Genomic DNA, 17,033 nt, shown 5'->3' on the forward strand with positions numbered 1-17,033 from the left:
GAACTGCAACACGTCTGGCAGATGAGGAGCTCGGGGCCAGGTACTGCATTCTCATACCACATGCAAGTTGCAAATGAACAACTGCACCTCTTTTAAATTCACTTCTGCACCTTCTGGAAAGAGTCAAACACAGGCAATGGCACTCAAAACAGCAGAAGTGGGTTGATTTTCTCTGAGTATTTCTCTGTCATTCATAGGACTTGATTTAATAGAGAGAAGAACCAGAGAGGAGGTCAAGTACTGCTTTGTCTGAGCATTTGACATGCACCTAATGCCAATGGACCTGTGCACATCAGCACCCATGAGCAATGCAACCCATAGTATTACACACATTTATTTTTTGAATGCCTTGTGAGCAAATCAAAGTTCAGAAATTCTTAGTCCTACCTTTCTTAGACGTTAAGAAATAATGTTATTCATAGCTGATGTTATCTGTCATGATATTACTTCAGTTCTTATCCAAACTAGGGCTGGCTAAGGCTCTGCTGTGACATGAACCTTTGGATTGCTGTTAGCCCTCTTCAAAGCCAGTGCGTGGAGGGCAGCAGTTTAAGTTCTCTGGGCTCTGCTGTGTCTCCAGTGGAGACTTTCATAGCAAGCTGGAACACGTTTGCCAGTGCTAGGCTTGTCCAGTCTGGACTCAGCCCTTTCTTTGAAGAATGGATATTGGATACTTTTTGAGTATTACTGGTATGGTGCTGGATATCACTGCTATGGTCTCTCTGTTTGCAGTACAGTGGAACAGCTGTTTCACCCTTAGAGTCTAAGTAACAAGATCTTGAGGCCCTTCCTAGAGGCCACCTGACACTTGGTCAGAAGCGCTATCACTGGACTGCGCCAGGCCATGTAACCTTGATGCTTTACTCTGCTGCCTCTCCTATCACAAGCAGTGTAAGAGCTGCAGGCACTCAGGAGCAACCAGGCTTTTTACCATGTGATCAAGTTGGTTCATAATTTCTGCTCCAGTAAATTCCAGCTAAAACTCTTCTGAATGTGCTAAGGTTAGATAAGACACGACATGCAAGTAGGCTTGCTAGTTTAATATCTTCCTGCCATCTGGCTTTGTCCTAACTGCTAAAACCAAATATTTTACGCTGAGAAAGTTGTTGGCTGAAGTAATCACAGGCTTCCACAGCCACCATGCCTTTGCCCAGGGCAGGATGCTGATGTGTCGGAGTCTCTGTGTGTTGTTAGCACATCCCAGAGAAATTGCTGCTGCATCTAACATCACCACTGAGATTTAAGAATGTAGCTGTCCCATCATGAGACAGCTGAGAGCAGGGGATCCAGCATGTGAGGTCAGAGCACTCCACAGGATCATAAAAAAGCAGAGGTGTATAGTGAGCCTGCCATGAGCTTGGCTGGTGTCTGTCTCTGGTTCTTCAACATTGTTATATAATTCTCCCCAACAGCTCTGAGCAAATTCAGAGAGACTCAACCAAAGCCTTTTATCTTGCCTGGGCTGTGGGTGGTTCCTCCCATGTCCTGCTCTTTCCCAAGAGAATTTCTACCTTTGCAGGTAGGTGTGGTAAAAAGCCACGTCCTGTGCTGAGACAGCAAAGCCATACATTTTTTCCCATATCATCACTGTTTGCCCAAGCACCTTGCCCTCCACAGCGCCTCTCTTAGCAAGGAGAGCCACTGGCTTTCAAGCTGTGTAGAGCACTAAGGTCATTTCCTGACCCAGGCTAAGATCTAATTGGTGGAGTTATGAGCTGCAGTGCCTGTGAGGAGTGTTAATGAGGCTCTGTGTTGGCACAGGGCTATAGGGTTAGAGTGATGAGGAAGAGGGGATTTGAGCTTCAGAGTACCTATGTCAGTCTGAGTCCTTCAGTGTGTTTTACATGCACAGCTGCATCTGGGTACTGCTGGAGGCTGCCAAGTCAACAGTGGTGTCAGGGCATCCATAGGGGTTAGTGAATATCAGGCTTTGCAGTTTTGTTTGTGGAAACTTTGCCTGGCATAAGGGAAGGGACATCCAGAGAAAGATCAGGGGAAGACCCTCAGGACTTTTGGACACCCAGTAAAGCAGTCAGGACAGGGACTGCTGGACACTAGTGAGACCTGGACTTGGTTACCCTGGGGGGCAGGTTGTCCACAGAGTCTTAAGAACTCAAGAGAGAAACACAGGTGTCCTGTTTTTAGGCTGATGGAAACTATGGGAACAAACTGGGACCTGACTGTACAAAATCTCAAAAAATAATTGTTAATGGGAAGCCATCCTCAGTGCCAGTCTTTTTTACTAGTGTTGGTCCCACAGGGACCTGTTCTTACAAAGTGCTATTCAATAATAGCTCAAGCTCTCTGGTTTGTCAAACAGAAAGGTAAAAGAAGGATCCAATCCTGATTTTAAATATCTGAGGAAAAGATTTCTCTAACTAAAGAACAATATCAGAGAAAAATATAAAAGCAACAAGTCTGGGAGGTCATCTCCAGTCTAAATTTATTTTGCTTAGAGGTGCACATTTTAAAATAGGGAACAGGTGAAGTGTGAAAAGACTTATGCTGTGCAGGCAGCCTTTGGTTTGAGCTTTGCACAGATGGAGTTGTTACTATGGATGCTGGGACATAGGGGACAGTACCAGGAAAAGCCTGAGACAGCTAGTTTGGTGAAGGGTACCCTGGAGATGTGGAAGTAGGAAGGCTCAGGAGCAGGATGGTAAGGAGCTGAAGTCTCTGTTTGGGAATGGAGAGAGTGCAGCAGGCAGGTCTTTAAGCTCCTGTCTAGGCACAGACAGGATCAGGGCTTTGTTTTCTAACCTGGCCTTTTTGCCCATGGAAGCATTGTAAAAGACACTTTCCCACTGGGACAGACATGCAGGTCTCCCGCACCAGGCATTTCCACTTCACTTCATTATAATTTTTTAGCCAGATTGCAAAAGCACAGTTTTTTAAATTAGCTTTACAGACAAGCAGTCAGATTAAAATGTCTTTGTTTTTTTAATCAAGTAGTTTAAATTAGAGCTTTACATTTTTCTAACCTAGTAAATACTAATGTAGGGGCCTCTGGTGGTCTAGTGGTTAGAGTGCAGGACTCGCACCGCTGCGACCCAGGTTCAATTCCCGGCCCCCCGGGCAGCTGGAGCTCGTCAGCCTTGTATGGCAATCCAGCTACATCCTGGGGACCTCACTGCCACTGTCCAAGCTTTGCTCGGCCCCGGCAGATGAACCTCAGGATTAAAGGGTGGGCTCAGTTCAGCGCACGCTGTGTCTCACCTAAAAAATCCACTGCGCAGGCTCGAAGGGTTTATGACCTTTCCCAAATCTTCGCTTGCGAAGACTGGCCATCTCTCTCAAATACTAATGTGCAAAGTCTGTACCTAATGTTACCTCACAACCAGCTCTTGGGACTCTCCTTTAAGTGCTATTCTGTCTTGCCTGATTAGAGATGTGCACTGAGTGTTTTCACAGAAGCATTAATTCATCCTCCTTGGTTTTCTACCACAGTTTTCAAGCAAAAGCCAAGCTAAAGGATTGAGTGAAAAAGCAGCCTTCTGCCCCTGCTGCTCAGCCACCAGCCATTTAGCAGGAAAACAGTTTTCCATTCTTCCATCCCATGGCAATCTATCTTAAGAGTAAACTTATGAGCATCTACAGAGACATGACTTCATATATCCACAGTAACTCAGCTGCAGTAATTCTAACAATCAGGACAGACATTCTGGCTGGCTGTCCCACAAGTAAAGTCTTTTACCTCTACATAGCTGCTGTCTTTTGGCATTTCTGGCTCCTTGCAGTAATGTGTTTTCTGCTCGGCTCCGCATCCCATAGCACATTGCTCTGCTGCAGCACTCTGGGATCTTTTGCAGAAAGCAGTGGGGTCCAGTGGCCTGGTGCAAACCAAATCATTCCCCTGATTTCTCTTGCCAGGTCCTATTTATCTACCAGTGTTTGTGAGCTAGACCTTACTATGTTCCAAGCACTGTCAGCAGCTGGCAGGAAACACTGGCAATCGGAGCAATCCCCACAGCTCCATTTGTAGCAGGCTCTTTGGATTCCTGCCATTAAGTCATGCAGTGACTTCAGAGTGAGTGCAATGGGGCATCTGAAAAGGAGAACGTTGAAATCCAGCAGATGTTTCTCGCTGATCTCTTCCTGAAGCAGCAGACTGCTGGGACTGAGCCAGCACTGCAGACCTGGGAAAACCAGCAGTGTGTGTGTGCCACTTTTGAATGTCCAAGGCTGCTTTCCTTCCATGGAGAGCATCCTACAGCTGCAGAGCCCTTTCCTGTGGACTCTCTATACTCGTTCTGGGATGCACCTTTGGCTTGTTGCTTCATTGCCCAGCAAGATTTTACGTGCTGCTTGGACAACAAAAAGAGTTTCCCACCCTGCCCTTAGCAGTTCTAGAATGGCAATGAGATCTGCACGCGGATGACTGAAAGACAGATGGAAAGGCTGGCTCTGCATGAGAAGTAACTGCCCCTTCCACTGGGCACAATAAGCAGCTACCAAAATATTTCTGGTATGAGGCTGGAGTGTTGCAGGTGGGCCTGAAGAAGGAAGCAAGCAGAGATGGTGGATGCTTTGAGCACCCTTGACACAGAGGCATCTCTGGAATGTGCAGCCAGTCAGAAGCTGAGGGATGTGTTTCCTTCCTTGAGGCTAGAGGCCAGTTGTCAACAACATTGGCATGTTTGTAAGAGGTTTTAATCACAATTGCTGCAAGTTTTAATGCTCACATGACATCTGTGGATTGTTTTCATACTTCATACATATATTTTACTGGTGGAGAGGAGGGAAATCTTGGTATTTTGAATTAATTAAAAATGTACAGATATATTTGTTTTCACAATAAGGCAGGGACTTGAACACGTACAAGACTCAAAAGCATGAATGGAGGGCACACGCAAAAAAGGGAGTGCATTTAAAAATAGTAACTGTACGTAATGCTGTGCAAAGCTAAAATCTATTTTAAACTGTTTATATAGAACGGAAGCGTATGTTCTCAAGGTCTCCAGTTTGTCTATGTGGGTTGGTCAAAAAAGTTGTGACATGCTGAGAAAGGCATTTGCACATTGTTGTTTTTAGCAAAACTCACTTCCAACAAAATGGATTTAAAAGAGGAGAGACTGCAAAATACTTAAAGATCACAAGACAATCTTTGCCCATGCTCTCCAGGAGGTGCATATGCCTTGCCAGCCTTTTAGGAACTACATCTCCATGCTTCTGACTGCCTCTGTCTCTGTCATTCTTCATGAGCCTTCTACTCAAGCCTTCACATTTTTGTCTCTCAGAGGATGTGGGCAGCTCCATGTTGAATCCTCCCTTGTACATTTTTTTCCCCTTCCAGTGGAGAGGAATGCTCACTGAAGTAGCTCTGTCCATGCTTGCTGGAAAGGGTCAGGAGCTATGAGAGGAAAAAAAGAAACAAACCCAGAGAGACAGGACAATTAGTGTAGTCTCTGTGCCAGCAAAAGCAAACCAACACACCACCACAATCTACCATCGACTTTGGGATGCTTCCTTAGGTTTGTCTTAATTTAAGGTTTAGTGGCAAAAGTATTTCCACAGGCTGCCTTGTTGCACAAGAGCCTGAGCTCATGGTAGAGATGAGGTAGAAGTGACAGTTATATAAAATTTTAGAAAAGGTTAACAAATGCATGAGCACCTGGCATGCTGCCAGCTCGCTGTGGGTGTAGAAGAAGAGGGCACTGTCCTCTTGTTTGTGTGCTTCTGGAGTCTACTGATGGGAGCAGTAGGACAGTGAGGAGCACTGGGAGCTGGCAATGTGGTGGACATCACTTGAGGTTGTCCTTGTTCTGGAGGATGCCACCCATCAGGCGTGATGGGATGCCACCCTGAAATAAAGAGGCTGTTCAGAAAAGCAGCAGGCAAACCATGAAAAGATGCTGCACTGCTGCTAATGGGGCTAGTCCTTCAAAGCTAATGTGGAATTGGAAGGGTACCACAAGCCTGAGGTGCCCTGCCAAGACAGCTGCATTGCTGTGCCAGTTTCCTTCCAAAACAGAGCATAGTCTTTTGGCTTTCCTTCTCATTTTGTTCACTATTCCTTTTTCTTTCCTTCTTTTTCCATTTTTAAACCTTGTGGATCAGCATACTGTGCACTACAGGACACCTAGTTCTGCAGTAATCTGCAGAAAGAGGCATATCATCACAGGTTTAAAATATTTCTTTTTCCAGTATATATGTATTGTGACTTGGTATCATCTCATACCAGTGCAGAGGTATGAATCTATTGAGTCTGTGAAACAAACATATGACTTAAGACCTCTGGTTTTTTGTATTTGCCACAACAGCAATACTGGGCAAGCACATGAGGTGCCCACATCCCAGCTGCAGAAACGTAGCACAACAGTCGGGGTCAGTGGAGGGACAGGAGTTAATGCTGTGTCAGGGAGGCGTGAACTGGATGTATGAAAGCTGGGGCTATAGCTGTGAAAAATGCCTTTACATGGAAAGAACTGTATGTTAACACATGGGGGAGCAAGGAGGTGAAAGTCTGCAAGGCAGAGGAAGGGAAATAAACGAAATGCTACCTTGTCAGGCCCCTGGGCTAGGATAGGCACTGCTGCATGATGTTTTCTGTCAAACAGTACTAACTACCAGGACTCCAGCCTCGCTGGGGTTCTGCCTGCAACCATGACATCCCATCCCTGATGTTCAGTGATGCTGACTCTGACCTACCATCACATCAGCCTCGAATATCCTTTCAAAAACTTCAAAGACTGGGTCTTACGGGCTTCAACTGCAGAGATAATCTCTGCTGTTGTGTTTGTGTCAACATTGGTCCGAATCCACAAAATCCAGTGAGAAGACTGCTGTCACTGAGGGCCCAGGGCAAGTCTCCTTCCCTTCCTTTCACTTCTTGTGACTGATGAGGGGTCATGGTGGGGCACCAAATAAAAACACTCAGTAGGCAGGCACATGGTACCAGCATGTAACTCCCTGCAAGTGAGTGGCCAAGGGCAGCCCTCGGCCACCAGCCAGCATTTATCCAGTGAGATGATGTATGATTAATGTGACATTGGGTCAATAGTGAGTGCACAAGCAAATGAGCAGGAAAAAGACACCACAGTAAGTGTGGTAGGGAATGGCAGTGGGAGGACCTGGCAGATGCACAGGGGCTGATTCAGAAGGGAGATGCAGCCCCACCTATGCTGTTGTGAGCAAGCTTGCCCTGCACCTCACAACAATTACTTTCAAATTGGGTTTAATAACACATGTCAAAATGTCAGCTGGTTCCCAGCAGGGAACTGTGCTGGGGACACCAGTCACACGTTATATGGCGGGACAGCTCAAACTGACCTGCAACAAAATCCAACTGTCAAGAAGTCACTGTTGAGCAGAACAGGTATTTTGATCTAATGACAGAAATTGCACTTACATGCAGGCAAGAAAATGATGAGGGGCTGGAATCCAAAGAGACAGGAAATAAGCATGAGAATAACAAACAATCAAGACAGTTTAAAAAAAAAAAACCAAAAAACTAAGAAATAATCCTGCCTTACAGCATTGCTTCTGCCAGTTCCCTTTCCTGCATTTCTCCTCAGTAGACTGGCATTTTGCTTTGTTTTTGATCACATTGTTCACCGCATTCATCCTTGCGCTTAAATTGGAGCCTTGTTTCTCATCAAGAAGATAATAGTCTTTTTTTTTTTTTTAATTTGGACTATTTTTAGGGGCTTCATAAGAGCTACAATGCCTCATCCATATCCCTAAGAACCTGTGTTTTCTGTGTGTACAGTGCTGCTACAGATTTCAGTGAATTGTAACCACTGAAACATTTTCATAAGGCTTGGCTTGGGGATAATAAACTCCCTGCATTTGGTCTACCCTTAACTACCAAGAGGTATTCTTGATTTTCATTCTATTTTAATGCAGAATACCGTGGGGTTTAGGAGATTTGAGTTTTAGAATTGATGTTAAATTAGAAAACAACAATTAACAAAAAGCACACAGAAAAGCACTGCAGTGTATTTCTAGTAATTTTAAGACATTTCAGTCTGTTCAGACTGAACATTTCAGTCTAAAGCTTGCATTTTTTATATTTTAGCTTCTATTTATACTTTCATTCATACACTCTGGCTTGGTTGATCTCATGTGGGAGCAGCACAAAGCAGAGGAAGTCCATAAGCCAGATAAACTGCAATTACCACAGGCTCATTTTGTCAGAGTTATGCAAAGCATCCAGTGCACAGACTGGCCTGGCCTCTCTAACAGCTCACTACATCTACCCTCTGCCTCTTTGCTAACCTGCACACATGCATGGAAATATCCCCTTTGTTGTGACAAGTAAGTTTCATGCAGTGAATAAATTCTGCAAAATTATCTAGAGTGAATGGGAAGTTTTCCTTACTATCTTCATAGTAGAAATCTCAGCTACGGGGACTCGTACTCTTCCACCCTGGCTTTTTGTTTCCTGACAGTCTCTTTGGAACCACCTAAATTGCAGAGCCATGATTTGGGCAATACAGGGACCAAAGCTGTGACCAGATTCTACAAGGGGACAGAAGACAGAGCAGCCAGAGGGACAGTTGCAGTCCCCTGTCCTACAAGGAGATCCTCTGTTCTCCCAAAAGAAGAAGGTTCCAAGACCAGCCAGAACTCAGTGTGCGCTCAGGCAATCTGCTTTATTTGAAATTCTTGTCCAGCCAGATGTATAGCAGTGCCATAGGATGAGGACACCACCCTTGAAAGCCATCTCCAGTTCCACATCTGATGCCAGCAGTCTTCCAAAAATAGCATCATCCAGGAAAGAAGCTACTTTTTTCTTGGCAATCTTCTCCCTGATGAAAGTGAAACTTCATTCTGAATGCCACCTGCTTGCAAGCAGAGGACACAAAATGCCTCCCTCTCCACACCACCCTACAAGCAGATGCACACGTGCACTTGAGGGTTATTTATAGTTGCCTATTTCCATAAAGTTCAGAACCTACCAACAAGATATTTTAATGCAGTATGGATTGAACTGCCCAGGTATAAGAATTTTCGGTGCTATGAGTTTAACATAGAAGACATAGTCACAAACAGGAATGTTAGGAAAATAGGATTTTTTAGGGCAGTGTTAGGAAATCCATTTTTTATCACAGGCTTATGTTTGACTGTCATAGATGTCACATCCAGACCTACTTCCAGTGACTTAAGTGTCAGAAATCTGCTACATGGCTCCCCTGTAATTGTTATGCTCTGAGCATGACTCATAATGATGTCCCAAAACATTCAGTCTACTGCTTTAGGGATTTTTTTTTAATTGCATTTTCCTCTGTCAGATCAGAACATTACAATCATCCATCCTAAGCCCTGTAAAACACAAAGCCAACACCTCATAATTCCTCTAGTAAGCATATTATGGTTGCTTTTTTGCCCAAAACACAGAACTGTTCAAGATGACAGGCTAATTTTGAAGTTACAGTTGCTCAGTGAGTAGCAGAACATCGTCTCTAATCAGAGATGCTGCCTCTATTTTGCTTTTCACAGACATTCAGCCTTCCTCTGGGATGTCAATAGAAAATAAAGAGCTCCTTTACCCTTCCTTACAGGGACTGCCTACATCTATATCCACACAAGCTAATACCTTTCAAATCACTTGCGCTCTGGACACAGCCTGTAAACTTTCTCTGTGGTCCTTGCCAGAAGCATCCAGACCACGTCTCCACTTTCAACTTGGAGAAAATTCTGCTTCTCATCTCAGGCCATTTCCTTCTGCTTTCAACTCATTTAACCCTTCAAGTCTATATATAGGCCTTCTGTGTGAACGGCAGCCAGAACAGGATCTCATCCTCTCTGGCATCCCTGCCTGCCCTCATCTCCAGCCCTTTCCCTACTGCCTCTCCTGAGCCACTTATCTAGATTGCATTGAGGAGGAACAGCACTATTTTTAGGCTGCGCCTGTACTCTAACTAAGCACAGAGGAATGTGGCTGGGAGCCGGGCCTGCCGGGGAGCGGCGGTGCTCCGAGGGCAGGCAGTACCGCATCCCCCGGCCGGTACCGCATCCCCCGGCCGGTACCGCATCCCCCGGCCGGTACCGCATCCCCCGGGCGCTGCGGCACCGCGGGCCCGGGGCTCGGCACAGGGAGCTCCCCGGGACACCACCGGGGCTGCGCTCCCGGGAACCAGGCGGGCAGGGCAGGGCTGTCTGTCCTGTCTGATCTCCGCTAGGGCACAGCGATCGCACCCCACCACAGACCCCTCTCAGCGCGGGGCTCCCCGCCCGCCCCCGCGGGCCTCCTCGGGGCCAGAACAGCAGGGTCTCGAGGGTCCCAGGGTCCCGAAGCCAGGCCTGGCAGCCCCGGCCACCCAGCCTGGCTGCTGCAGGGGTAGCCCCTCCGGACCCCCCGCCGCCGGGACTCGAACCCACGACCCGGTACCGCCGCGACCCCTGGGCCGCGCTCCCGGCACAACCCCCCGCCCCCCGCTGCCCGGCGTTATGTAACGCGCGCGCGCCGCCATTGGCCGGCGCGGGCCGGACCGCGCGAGGCGGGGGTGGGGTCGCGCGCGCGCAGAGCGGCGCCGCTGCCTCCTCCTCCTCCTCGTTCTCCTCCCGAGCAGCGGCGGCGGCGGCGCGGCCGCGCGGAGCTTCCACAGCCGCTGCCAGGGCCGCCCAGCCCGGATCCCGCTCTGGTGAGCAGCGCCGGGGGGAGCGGAGCGGAGCGGGGCGGGGGGAGCGGGCCCGGCCCGGCCCAGCCTGGCCAGGGGGAAGGAGGCGGCCCGGCCGCGGGGCGCGCTCCGCTCTGGGCCCGCTGCGCGCTGGGGCTGCTCGGCCGCGGCCTCCGTCCGTCCGTCCTGCCGCGGCCGCTTTCCTCCCGTCGGGCACGTGGTGGGGCCGCGGCCGCCTGTGCCCCGCCTGGCTCGCCCGGGTGCCGCGGCCGCCCCCGGACCCCGCGCGGCGCAGGCCGGGCCGGGCCGGGCTGTCCCTGGCGGAGAGGCCGCCGAGCCCCGCGGGAGCACCGGGGAGGCCTCAGACGGTGCCTCCCGCCGCTATTCGTCTCTGGAAGTGACAGCGGAAGCAGCTGTCGTTGTCCAGTTTTAGGACTTGAAACTCGGCTCGGGCTCTGGTTACTTACAGGGAGGTGACCCGGTGTGAGGCACTGCCGTGCTGCGGGTTCCAGCCGCGGTGCCCGCGCTGCTGCTGCTGCTGCTGTGACTTGGCAGCAAAAAATCCTGTTACGGTTTGGTATCAGATTTTTTTTTCCATGTGTTCGGTGTCCTACGTGCTCACGCGTTCTTTATTTGGAGGCAGCCGGCCGGTCTGCTGGACTCTGTGAGGGTGTGTGTGCCTCATAAGGAAAACAACACTTACCTGCGTTGAGTAATTGAAATACTGATTTAGCTTTGTTGATGAGCTCACCATTCTTTTAAACGAGCTTTGGGGTTATTTTTGTAACTTTTTTAGAGTAACGATAATTTAAATCTTAATTTTCTTTGTGTTTCAGATACACTGTCCGTCAGCTGTATTAATGTAACTTTCAGTATTTAAACTCTTGGATTTTTCGTCTCGGGCATAGTATGGTGGTTGATACTTTTGAGCAGATGTTTTTGGTCATATTTTCTTGTCTGTGACTTAATTAAAACCAGCAGTTGCCAAGTACATACAAAAGCTCAGTGTGGTTGGCTGTTGCAATGTACTGCTTATCAAGGCACTGAAATACAAAGTAATATGCAAACACTTTGTGAAAAGAATTATTTTTTGTTACATCTGCTTGTTTTCTGTTGGGACCCTCCTGACTTCTGTAGGATTGCTTTAATGCCGGTAAAATAGAAGCGAAAGAAAACCTACAGTTCCTTCCAGTGTATGCAAAGCTATTGGCAATATTGCATTTTTTTCCTTATTTTAAAATTTTAAATGGGAATCCAGTGTTCTGGTTGAGCCATGCTGTATATAAACAGTGTGAGGCCCTGGCTGGGGTGTTCTGGAGTAGCTGTGGCATACAGTGAAACATAGACTGATATTTTTAGTCTTATTAACAGGCAATGCTGTATCTTATGAAGACTGTTGAATGCCACATGTATTTCTATGTGCTTTTTAATGGAATTTGTGTTATGTTCAGTTTTGTTAGCCATATGGACTTCTAAATTCTCTTTTAGAGAAACTGAAGGGGAGCGAACACTGAAGACGTACTGTAGTGCTTCTGCAGAGGGTTGGTTACATGGTGGTGGTTGATACAGTGAAAGAAGCGGGCTGTGGCCGAGAGGTGCCTCTCAATCCACAGGAGCTGTTCTGGGTCTCAGGACCGTTGTTTTGCTGTTAGGCACTGTGATGTTACCTGTCCAGAAGTTCTCACAGTACCAGTGAATTTTCACATGTTGGTGTTTCATACAGACTTCATTTTCATAATGGTTTTATGGGCTTTTCACACATATTTACTGGAGGTCAGTCACTGTTTGGATAGGCCTTTCTCTCACAGCAGCCGGAGGCCGCCTGCCCTGGTGGGAAGGACCACATGACGGGCCTGGTGTAGCTGCAGAGTGGCCTGTGCCACGACTGCCAAACTTGGAGCAAGTGCCCAGGTCATGTGGAGGGGCAGTGACCAAGCAGCCATCCTCCTGGGAACACTAGACTTTGCTAGTAGTCCTGAGAACAATGGACTTCACTGGCTGTGCTGTGCTTGGGCAGTCAGTGTTGTGCTTCTGAGAGAGCTGCACAACTGGATTGTGCCTGGACTGTGAGGGACTGAGAGAAAGACAACAGCAGAAACTGGGCTGCTGGGTTACATAACCACACTCTGAATCGTGCTCCGTTGGTGTGCCCAAATCCTGCCTGGTGTCTGCTCTTGGGGTGGGGCACAGGCTGAATTGGGTGTCTCTGGTGGGCTGGGTGCAGGTGGAGCATTGCTATTGGAGCACTGCATATGCGATGTCTTGATGCTCCCTGAAATGTGACTCTTGCATCTCATTTCTTCTTCTGGTGGACATTGTAGTGGCATATGGCAATAACACTTGCTTTCTTTATGCTCCTGTGTTATGTAGAGTAATGGCTTCTGATGGGAGCGATTTTATTTCTTTTCAAGAAATACATATGCATGTAACGTTGGCTGAAAATAAAAAAGATGGCCACTTGTAAAAATATCCTTCAATAAAGAGGGGTGACCTGTTGTTCTTGGTGTTCCCAACTTCAAAGCAGCTCACAAGCACCTACACCAAAAGACACTGATACACCTCAGGTAATACTTCGATTTGCCTTTCTTGAAACTTGTTTCAAGTTCCAGAAATAAAGGCTGAGTCGTAAGCTTTAAGGAAAAAAAGAAAATAACAACAAACCCCCAGAATTTTTCTGTCCCTTTGGAAACAGAGAATAAGTTTCTATTAACTGCAAAGGGAACTTTTAATTATTCTGACAATTGAAAACACTTTTCAAAAGTAGACCTTGAATCTTTGTAGAGGAAGAAACCTTAGAATGGCCTAATAATTCTGGTGTGTATTTTAAAAGGGACACTAAACCCAGAGTCTTTACATAGTGAAGAACAGATGTCTGTTGTGTTTGAGTTATGGGAGTTGTAGGCCTTGTGGACAGAGTGCATGACTGCATTGTGCTCATTGTTACAGCTCCTGAGTCAGATAGCAGCAGTAGTTTCTCATGTTTGTAGACTAAATGTCTTCTTTTTGTTTGTAGATATGGCTCGTGGACAGCAGAAGATTCAGTCGCAGCAGAAAAATGCCAAAAAGCAAGCTGAGCAAAAAAAGAAACAAGGACATGATCAGAAGGCTGCAGCCAAGGCTGCCTTGATATATACCTGCACTGTCTGTAGGGTAAGAGGAACCGAAGTCAAAATAGTATTGTAGGGAGGTCTGTCTTCCAGCCTAGAGCAGAATTTTTAGAAGATGGTATAGTGGAAACTAAAATACTTAAAGTGGTTGTAGAGCTTGTAGCTATAAGAAGCATTTGCATCTGTTATGTGACTTGCTTACAGATTCAGCTGTACTGATAATTGAGATAGGAGAAAATCAGAGGGCATGTACAGGTCCGGTTTGGGTAGTTATTTTGCCTTTTGTGTTGCAGTGGTCTGTATGTGCTGTTAGTGTGAGATACAAAGTTTGAAAAGTGCGAGATTGCTTCCTGTTCAATCTCCAAAAGGAAACATACTTTTTTTTATGATGGAATTGGCCCATCTTAGAATCACTTGTTACTGATGTTGATGCAGAGAGGAAAAGCGGTGGTGCCAAAAGCTTTAGTGTAAGTTTGATACACAGTAACTTTTGCCAGAATAACTTACTTGACAAGAGAACAGAAATGCAAGCCCTAATCAGATTGTACATTTCCTTCTGGCTGGTTTTCCCGAACGTGCTCGGTTTGGAGCTGAAGGATAAACTTGCTGTTTTCATTTAAATGGTCAGTCCCAGAATAGATTTGTCACTTTAAATGTCTTAGATAAGATTCCAGATTAAGGGTTGCTCCCTTAAGTACTTGTGAAATCAGGCTGCAGCATCCATCACTTTGGGCAGTGGATGTCTGCAACTGTGTTGTAGCAAAGGTCTGAGATAGCTGGTGCCAAGTAGGGAATCAGTTCCTGCCATATAACTTTTTGGCCTATTGATAAACAAAAGAAATAGCTTTCATAAAGATTCGGTTCTGAAAAGGATAAACATTTAAGGTGTTGAAAAAGAAGATAGTAAGGAGGTTTTCCACCAAAGCAACATATGAAGTGTAAGATATGCAGGGAGATACCTAGCAAGAATAGCACCATTGATGGACGTGCCAAAACTGTGTGATAGTAGTGCTTAAAAGCACCTCTGAAAATAGGAGGTTAAATACTCTGTCCTACCCTGCAGCTAAATTAGTGGTGCTTCTGTCACTAGAGCAGTGTCATTGAGGAGACAGTTTGCTTCAGGGAAAAGAAAATAAAACATAGTGGGGAATAGGTTTTGTAGCATTCTTTAACAGTTATACTGTGCATAAAGTTTAATGTCTCTCTTTAATCAGACTCAAATGCCGGATCCCAAGACCTTCAAACAGCACTTTGAAAGCAAGCATCCTAAGACTCCACTTCCTCCAGAATTGGCTGATGTTCAGGCGTAAAGTTGTCTACAGGTCATTACCTTAATTTTTAATTTGATTATCTGAGAAAGCTGTATTATGAATCAGTTTTTTTACCACCAACAATTGGGACTTAAAACTTGCTTCATTTCTTTTAATATAAAAATTACTATAGGTTAAAGTTAGACCCCTGAACTGTTAAAAGGAGAAGCAAGAAGCAAGCTAGTACTTACGTGGGTGAAATGGCTGTGGCATTTCAGTGTGCACAGAGGTTGTTTTAAAAGGGATTAATGTTATTTCAAATCTTCATTCTTAATGTTGTAGGAATAATTCATTATTTAGTTCTTGCTTTGAAATGTTAGTTTTGCTTTGAACAAAATACATAAATACAATCTGTCGCTACAAAACATGTATTGGAGACAGTAATTTAGGATATTTCCAACAATTGAGCCTTTTTGTTCTTGATATACAGGTGAATGCAGATTTTTTCTGCATTCAAATACAAAACTTAACTGTAGAAGTAGCCAGTTGTTAGGCTGTAACTGAAAGTGGTTATAATAAAAGGCTGAAATGAGGTAAAAAGCAGTATTATGGTATTTCATTCACGCAGAGATAAGCAGCATTGTGTAACGGTTCAGCTTAACTGAGTTGTTCTTGTTTTTTATAGGTGAAGTCATGACACCTATTGACTCTTCTACTGTCAGACCTTACATAACAAACCTGCAGCTGCTTTTCTAAAACTGTTGATCAGCAAAAATGAAGGGGCTACAGAAACATTCATATTTTTATGCTGTTCCCTCTTGGGCTTCTTGAAAAGACAATTCTGTGTAAATGTACAGTTGTGCCCTATTTGGAAATCCTGAAAAATCAGTCCATACTTGTTATAAAAATTTTTTTACAATTGTAATTATATTGATGTTCATATTGTGTAAAATAACTCACTTAATAAAGTAGTACTTTGATTTTACAATATCACAGATTAACTCCTTGTAGAAATTCTGTTTCAACTTTCTGCATTATCTGCCTTATAAAATAATAAAAAAGACAAAAGTGGAATTTTCCCCATCCTGCCAAAACATGAGCAGTATCATTCCACTGAAAGTAATGTACATTACAGTAAATTAAAATGGAAAGGGAAGCTGCTCATATTTACTGTCCAATGTGCTGCCTGCTTGAGCCCAGCCACTAGTGGTCAAGCTGATGGCTCAAGGCACAGCACTTGCCCAAGCAGCTGCATGAGAATCATGAGACTTCCTCCTACATTTTTGTCCTGGGTATTGGAACCTAAATACTGCAAGCCATTTCAAATGGGATTCCTTTATTGTGAGGGGTCATATTCCTTTAAGTCATGCACTGGAGAGACTCTGGTTATGCTTTTATCCTTTCTATTTAGGTAGATGACTGAGGAAGCTGAGGGGTGGCAGGTTTGAATGCTTCTGGGTATGCTGACTTGAAAAATGCTTGCAAATACTAGGTTAAAGCAGATCTGCTCTTAGTTGAAAAATGGGTTTGAAAATATTTTTAATGATATTTTGAGCAGTCAACCACACATGTTCCCCCTCAAATCTGTCTGGTTATTTCTCTCTTCAAGAAATACGTAAAATAGCCAGCCATTAATAACCTTCCTTCACAGCCAGCTTAAAATAAGAGTGTTGGAAAAGAGCCAAAGTAACTAAAATAATATGGCTACTTAAAGAAATCGGATGTGATTAAAGTTACATTGATAAGAAAAAGCTGGATAATAACTGGCCAAGAACATTTGAGCAGATAAACATAATTATCTTTAAACTGTTCTAGGCTGAGTTCTAATCCCGGATGTACAGCACAGAAGTGGAAAAACATCTGAATTGTGCTAGAAGGTCTGATATACAAATTTCCATCTTTGGCATTTGGAGGGGGCTTATTTAAGAGCTTTAGTTTTGACCCTGCAGTAAGAAGCAATACTAGAATTGCTGGGATTTGCGAGTTTACAATAGATGTAAAAATTCTGGCAGTCCAACTAACCCTTGCTATGCAGCAGGACTGTACATCTGGCCTTCAAATGGCTTCCTAAAATCTAGGACCATAGTCTCAAAGACTCATTCACTTAAAAGAAT

The 17,033-nt window shown here is 45.3% G+C and overlaps 1 protein-coding gene and 1 long non-coding RNA gene across 2 annotated transcripts; one reads left to right on the forward strand and one right to left on the reverse strand.

Moving 5' to 3' along the window:
• Window positions 1-4,908: 4,908 nt before the first annotated feature.
• On the reverse strand, window positions 4,909-11,231 carry LOC135410755 (uncharacterized). Its single transcript, XR_010428858.1, has 2 exons — window positions 11,030-11,231; window positions 4,909-5,350 (listed from the first exon to the last, which is right to left on the reverse strand). It is a non-coding gene; the product is annotated as an uncharacterized LOC135410755 (long non-coding RNA).
• ZNF706 (zinc finger protein 706) lies at window positions 10,426-15,909 on the forward strand. Its single transcript, XM_064647479.1, has 4 exons — window positions 10,426-10,586; window positions 13,576-13,712; window positions 14,884-14,991; window positions 15,605-15,909. The coding sequence occupies exons 2-3, from the start codon at window positions 13,578-13,580 to the stop codon at window positions 14,977-14,979; spliced, it is 231 nt and encodes a 76-aa protein (XP_064503549.1). The 5' UTR covers window positions 10,426-10,586; window positions 13,576-13,577; the 3' UTR covers window positions 14,980-14,991; window positions 15,605-15,909.
• The last annotated feature ends 1,124 nt before the right edge of the window (window positions 15,910-17,033 follow it).

Source organism: Pseudopipra pipra, chromosome 1 (assembly GCF_036250125.1).
Source record: "Pseudopipra pipra isolate bDixPip1 chromosome 1, bDixPip1.hap1, whole genome shotgun sequence".
Classification (NCBI taxonomy): Eukaryota; Metazoa; Chordata; class Aves; order Passeriformes; family Pipridae; genus Pseudopipra; species Pseudopipra pipra.

Excerpts from the sequence above, each read along its gene's own strand:
- ZNF706 (XM_064647479.1), top strand. The coding sequence starts at position 13,578 with ATGGCTCGTGGACAGCAGAAGATTCAGTCGCAGCAGAAAAATGCCAAA. Across the intron at positions 13,713-14,883 it reads ATACCTGCACTGTCTGTAGG|ACTCAAATGCCGGATCCCAA; the intron begins GTAAGAGGAACC and ends CTCTTTAATCAG.